This window comes from Aotus nancymaae, unplaced genomic scaffold (assembly GCF_030222135.1).
Source record: "Aotus nancymaae isolate 86718 unplaced genomic scaffold, 86718_ANA_hifiasm-v0.15.2.pri h1tg000008l, whole genome shotgun sequence".
NCBI classification, from domain to species: Eukaryota; Metazoa; Chordata; class Mammalia; order Primates; family Aotidae; genus Aotus; species Aotus nancymaae.
The window spans coordinates 839,688-846,712 of record NW_026988419.1 but is presented as its reverse complement, the minus strand read 5'-3'; the positions used below and the strand labels follow the sequence as shown (position 1 = coordinate 846,712).

Genomic DNA, 7,025 nt, shown 5'->3' with positions numbered 1-7,025 from the left:
TACTTCCTGGTATCATCTCTTTTTATTCATTTTTAAGATAACATGAAAAAAACATTAAATTGGGATTTTGTATTAGAATATCCAAAGATTGATTATAGGGATGGATACTTTTTGAATGAAGAGAACACAAGTATAAGCTTCTCCTTCACTGGATAAGAATAACAGAAGGCTGCCAGACTGAGTGTGTTACATAGGAATACGGTAATATGTGAAGGAAAGAGTAACAAATTAGAAAACAGCAGAAAAATGTTGGGTGGTTTCTATTAAGAGTAGGGATTTGCTGCATATGTTAACATTAGATTTAAAGGTAATCCTAGTACAAGACCAAAAGATGCTTTGACTAACTCAGTGGAGGCCTGCAACGGCTTGGATACATGAGGCTAAACCTTGGATATTGGATCAAAGAATAGCTAAAAAAGGCAATGAGTTTTTGACATATTCCATGCCACAGAGGTAATACTTTCAAGAGCATCACTGTCCGTTGGGCTGGGCGTGGTGGCTCACGCCTGTAGTACCAGCACTTTGGGAGGCTGAGGCGGGTGGATCATGAGGTCAAGAGATCGAGACCATCCTGGCCAACATGGTGAAACCCAATCTCTAATAAAAATACAAAACTTAGCTGGGCCTGGTGGCGCACACCTGTGGTCCCAGCTACTCGGGAGGCTGAGGCGGAAGAATCACTTGAACCCAGGAGGCGGAGATTGCAGTGAGCCGAGACTGCCACTGCACTCCAGCCTGATGACAGAGCAAGACTCCATCACAAAAAAAAAAAAAAAATATATATATATATATATATATATATAATGTGATACATATTGGTAATTTTAAGTTTGAAAAATATTAACATTTTTTAAAAGTAAAAAGAAATAGGTGAAGGTATTTTTATAACATTTTATTTAATCCAATTTATCTAAAATATTGTCAGTTCAACATTTAACCAATGCTGAAAATTACTGAGATATGTTACATTTATTTTTACATACCAAGTCTTCAAAATCCAGTGTGTATCTCACACTTAGAGCACATCTCAACCTGGACTAGCACAGTTCAACGTCTTAGCCCTGTGACATAGCTTATCCTTTAAGGGACATGCAAGAGAATTATGATAATCTAGGAAGAATGCATCTGGACACTTACGGGGTTTGTTCAAATTAACTAGCCAAAAATACATCCAGCTTTGTCTCTGTACTTCAGATACTGTGGGTGGCACATCATTCTCTCATGGTATTATCACTTTCCTATTTGATGCTACTGAAGTCACAATGGGAAGATATATCTCTGTGGACTTTCTGTTAGGATCACAGAAAGTGACATATTTTCTGTCTTCTCTTATGTGGCAATTTGTGGGCTAGCACCTAAGGAATTTCTGACTCTAAAGGCTAAAGCTTATGTGGTCTAAACTTTACGTTAAAATGTCAGCATTGATAGTGTGCAATGAATATGTGGGTTAGTTTTAATTTCTACCTTTGGGGTTGTCAGTTGTCACAATGAGGAATACCTACTTTTTCGAGGGGAGCCAGTTTATATAATACATATTTTCCTAAGTAGTTATTCATTTTGTCAAGACTTTCAAATTTACTGGTCTAAATGAATACGTAGCATTCTCTTATATTCCAATCATTGTATCTGTAGTTATGGCTCTGATTTAATTTTTTCTCAAAAAAGACAGGCTTTATTTAGATCACCAAAAATAACATTTTACAAAAAGGGAACCATAACATTACACAAAAAAGTATAGCTGTAAAATTGCAAACAAGAAAGGCAGTGCTTTCTTTAGATCACCAAAAACGATGTTTCACAGAGAGGGAACCGTTAGAAGCAGATGTATAGCTGCAAATTTTCTTTTGCCATCAATATTGATTCCCTCTAAAATACTTTGAGATTACTTTGCAGTTTTCAAGTACAAACTAAACCTTGTTGGACAGTGTTGCTCAGCTTCAAGAGAATGAAACCAATTTGCAAAAAAATTTTGCTTATTGCTAACTATGAAACAATGTGGTTCTTGCTAACTGCAATGTCTACTGAAATGGCTTAACCTATGTACACTCAGGAACTGTGAACACAGCTGGTTTTTCCTGCCATCACAGATGGCCTGCAAAGTACAAGCGTAATGGCAGAACACTTTCAGGCACCTAGGAAATAATTCTACACAGAATAACTACAGTATGTGGACAACTCAAACAACATGGCACACCTCTGTCAGAGCCCCCAGGTGAGTATTGTGTTTGTGCTTTGGGTGAAGGCCCACCACCTTGTTAGTTGTTTACCTGGAACTCAGAATGCCAAGCTAGATGGAGCAGTTGTTCTTACAGAACCATCAACATTTTAATAAATTGCCTGGGGGTTCTTCATGCTGTAATGAGCCTCATAAGCAGGGACATAAGCTGACTCTGGGAAGAAGTCATCGTGGTATTCTGCTAAAAACCTCACAAAGAGATCAAAGTGCTTCAATAAAGCCTTCAGATTCTTCTCAGTAAAGGACATTTTTCCAAGAATTTCTGGAAGTTTTACCAACAGTCGCAGCAAATGTTGTGCCCCGTAAATGTAAGAGGGTGGAGGTGGCTGGTCACCTGGTGGATAATTGTCAGGCACAAGCTTCCAGGAGAGGACCTCATTTATTTCATTAGTTCTTCTCCCTTCAAAGCCAGCAAACACAGCACACCCTTCCTGGCTAGGAGTCAGAGGAATAGGTGAAGATGATCTGCTATGCACAGGTGTCTTCTTTTCCAGGTGCAGGAACAGCTTGGGCATGCTGGCCAACATATCCTGCTGCCAGCGCTTGGGCTGAGGTGAGGTGCTGCTCTTAGAAAGCCTGTCACAGTTGGTGTGGCGCGAGGACCGCCTCAGACACTGCAATGCTTCCGGCTCGGCTTTGCGCTTTCTGGGGGTGGCTGGTTCACTGGTGGTCGACTGACTCTCCGTGGACTGAGGTGTGGATGGATTCAACAAACACGGGCTGGGAGAGGGCTTCTCCTGGCTCCTATTAGTGTTTGTGGCACTTTCCTTAATTGGAAGAAAAAACTTAGACAAAGTCACCTTTCTATACTGGGCTTGTTCATACGGATAGAGTAAAACCAACGGTAGAGTGTAATCAAAGGTTATTCTTAATCCATCCACCATCTCCTTACAAAGGTCAACATTCTTTTCTGCTGGGATAAAAGACACGTTCATGTTGGCATGTGGCATAGTGTGATGGTGACGAGGTCTCCCATTGGCTGAAAAGGCTGCACTGACAGCAAAATGCTTCACATAGGATTCCAAAATCCTTATGATGTTGGTGTGACATGGAAGTTTCACTAACCATTTCCTCTGATTAACGTAGTAACAATCATCCTCCAGCTGCTTCTTCAGAACTTCAGGGATTTCTAGAGTTATTGTTCTTTTTTCCATTTCCCTTGTTGTTTGAAGCTGCTGCTCTTCTTTCACTTCAGTCTTTTCTTCAATATCACTTTCTTCACTTATTTCTTCATCCTTTTCTTCACTACTGTCGGAGGAACTGCTTAATGAGTTTTCATCATTTTCATCTTTTTCTTTGATGGAGACGCCTTTTAAAAAAAGACAGAGTCAGCACCGGGCAACCTAAAGTGGCTGCTTCTTTCTCCCTTGCTCCTCAGGTGAGCTACAGCTTTTCTCACCAATTTACACTGTAATCAACTATTTTCTTTTCTTTCCTTTTCTTTTGGGGGGTGTGTGTGTGTCAGTTTCATTCTTGTTGCCAAGGCTGGAGTACAGTGGCGCGGTCTCGGTACACTGCAACCTCGTGTGTGTGTGTGTGTGTGTTTCGTTCTTGTTGCCAACACTGCAACCTCGTCTGTGTGTGTGTTTCGTTCTTGTTGCCAACACTGCAACCTCGTGTGTGTGTGTGTGTTTCGTTCTTGTTGCCAAGGCTGGAGTACAATGGCACTGTCTCGGCACACTGCAACCTCGTGTGTGTGTGTGTGTGTGTTTCGTTCTTGTTGCCAACACTGCAGTCTCGTCTGTGTGTGTGAGTTTCGTTCTTGTTGCCAACACTGCAACCTCGTGTGTGTGTGTGTGTGTGTGTGTGTGTGAGTTTCGTTCTTGTTGCCAAGGCTGGAGTACAATGGCGCGGTCTCGGCACACTGCAACCTCCGCCTCTGGGGGTCAAGCGATTCTCCTGCCTCAGCCTTCCAAGTAGCTAGGATGACAGGCGCCTGCCACCACGCCCGGCTAATATTTCTGTGTTTTTAGTAGAGACGGGGTTTCACCATGTTGGCCAGGCCAGTCTCGAACTCCTGACCTCAAGCGATCCGCCCGCCTCGGACTCCCAAAGTGCTGGGATTACAGGCATGAACCACCGCGCCCAGCTCCTAATCTACGATTTTCATGGGGATCACGAAGCACATGATCTTCAGCTACACATCTATCCCAGCTTCTGTTCCAACCAGTACAATGGATCAGCTATCCTGGGATCTTTCTACCTTTTTCGCCTTTCCCAACAATAACATCAACAATCTGGCGTCCGACGGGAGCGTCCCACAGAAGCCCACGAGGCACCGGAGCCCACAGGAGGAGAGATTAAACGCGAGGAGAAAAACCCACCGTAGTCAAGAGGCCTCCTCCGTCGGCGGCTCGCATCGGCGTTGGGGACGCACACGTAGCGCCGCCTACGCGACAGGGCGCGCGCGACGCTCCCGACTGCGCAGGCGCGGTTCGGCAAGCCGGCGAGATCCCCAATAAATTTAATGCTATTTATTTATGTATCCTCGGTCTCTCTTTTCTTAATTATATTGTTGAACTTCATCTATTTCACTGGCCTTTTAAAGGAACTAGCTTTTAGTGTTTCTTGATATGCCCTACACATTTTAGTTTTTATTTTCTTTAATTTCTTGACTTTATTCATTTCTTCCTTTTAACATAGGTTAATCTGTTCTACAATCATTTCTTGAATTGAAAGCATATGAATTTACTTCCATTTGCTTTTATTTGCTAATAAATGCATTTAAGGCGATTTATTCTCTGAATACCAGTTGGTTATTTTCCTATTGTTTCCTTATTTGATACGAGCATTATTTAGAAGTTTTTATTACTATTTCTACTTACAAAGATTAATATTATACCTATTTTTTAAATCCTAAGTATAATACCAAGAGATATTGAATATTAAAATAATTAATATTTATATCCCTAACATTTTGCCTAATGATAAATACTAGAAGCATTTTCATTTGTCAAGAAAAAAAATCATTTCATATTTAATTTTAAAATTAAATGTGCAATACATACAAAAACCTTTTGTGGCATGCATAACATATAAAGAAAAACAATAAAATGGCACTGATGTCGGTATATGAGTTCTTATTGTTTCATACTCTTGCCAACACTTAGTATTGTATTTTTGCTAATATTCTCAGTGCAAAATTGAAGTAAAATTTGTATTTTTCTCCTTTATAATATGCATTTTTGTCGTCTTATTTAAGAAATCCTTTTATATTCCATGTTTATAAAATTTATCTCTTGCATTTAAACTTTTAATCCACTGGAACTGATTTTTATATTTGCTTTAAGGTAGAAGATCATTTCTTTTTCTCTTCCTTAACGTGGACAACAAATTGTCGCAGCAACATTTATTGAATAATTTATCCTTTCATCACTGTTCTATAATACTATCCCTGAACTGCATGTTTTCTATGTGTACATTGGCCTGTCTCTGGATTCACTATTGTATTTCACTGTTTTTTTTTTTTTTTTCTACCTTTGCACCTAATCACAGTGTTAAAATTAACTGTCTAGCTGGGTAAGTCTTCTCACCTTGTTCATTTTCCTTAGCTGTGTTATGGCTATTCTTGACCTTTGATTTTTCCATATACATTTTATTACCAGCTTGTTAGTTTTACAAAAAAAATCTTTTGGCATTTTGATTAGAATTACTTTGAATCTGTAGGTCAGTTGGGGGAATAATTTACATCTTTATGATATTGGGTCTTCTAATCTGTTAACATGGAATATCTCTCCTGTAATTTAGGTCTTCTTTAATACCTTTCAAAAGATGGAATAAATTATGTTTTTCTTCATAGTTATAGTTTTAGCAGTATACATTTTATGAATTATAATTTTATCAGCTACTCACATTTTGTTGGATTTTTAGGAGTCTTTTGTAAATTATGTTCATTTAAAGTTCCATTTTTCTACTGTTGATGTATGAAAATGCAATGCAATTGACATTTTTAATTAGAATTTTTATTGAAATAATTACTGATTCACATGGGTAGTTGTAAGAAATAATTCGAGATATCTTTTTTATACTTTAAGTAGTTTCCCTGTAGGTAACATTTTGCTTGTGTTGGCTTTATTTTGCTCTTCTTTTTCTAATTTTTTGAGCTTGGAATGTAAGTTATTGATTTATAGCATTTAGTACTATAAATTTTCCTCACATCATTGCTTTAGCTGCATCCCACATATTTTGGTTATGTTTTCATTTTCTTTCAATTCTACGTATTTTTAAAAGTTTCCTTTTTTACTTCTTCTTTGATCCATGGCTTATTTAGAAGTATATTCTTCACTTTTTTCATGTTTAGAGATTTTCTTGTTGTCTTTCTGTTATTGATTTCTAGTTTGATTCTATTATCCTCAAAAGACATAGTGTGTATTATTTCAATACTTTTAAACTTGTTGAGGATTGTTTTGTGGCCCAGAATACTGTCTATTTTGGTGTACATTCCATGGGTGCTTGAAAAAATGTGTATTTCCTGCTCTTTTTGGGTGGAGTGAAAGACTTCACAAGTCATTGAATGCTGTTGGTGGTATCCTTTGACTAAGATATTATTTGGCAAACAAAAATGAAGATTTTGAATGTCTTGTCCAATATATAGTAGCAAGATGATTCTCCAAATAAAACAGATGAAGAAGATTCAGTTCAAAATTTGCTTCTGTTGTAAAAAACATAATCAATGACAAATTAAACAATTGAAATATTGAAATTAAAATTTCAAATATAGTTATATTTGAAAGTTAAATGAGCTCTTTCTTAATCTTTAACAAAGTCAGATCAAAGTGAAGGGAATTAC

The 7,025-nt window shown here is 38.2% G+C and overlaps 1 protein-coding gene across 1 annotated transcript; it reads right to left on the bottom strand.

Annotated features, from left to right (window-relative positions):
* Positions 1-877: 877 nt before the first annotated feature.
* On the bottom strand, positions 878-4,620 carry LOC105704680 (male-specific lethal 3 homolog). Its single transcript, XM_064372787.1, has 2 exons — positions 4,561-4,620; positions 878-3,545 (listed from the first exon to the last, which is right to left on the bottom strand). Exon 2 carries the CDS (start codon positions 3,388-3,390, stop codon positions 2,326-2,328), a length of 1,065 nt encoding a protein of 354 aa, XP_064228857.1. The 5' UTR covers positions 3,391-3,545; positions 4,561-4,620; the 3' UTR covers positions 878-2,325.
* Positions 4,621-7,025: the final 2,405 nt, after the last annotated feature.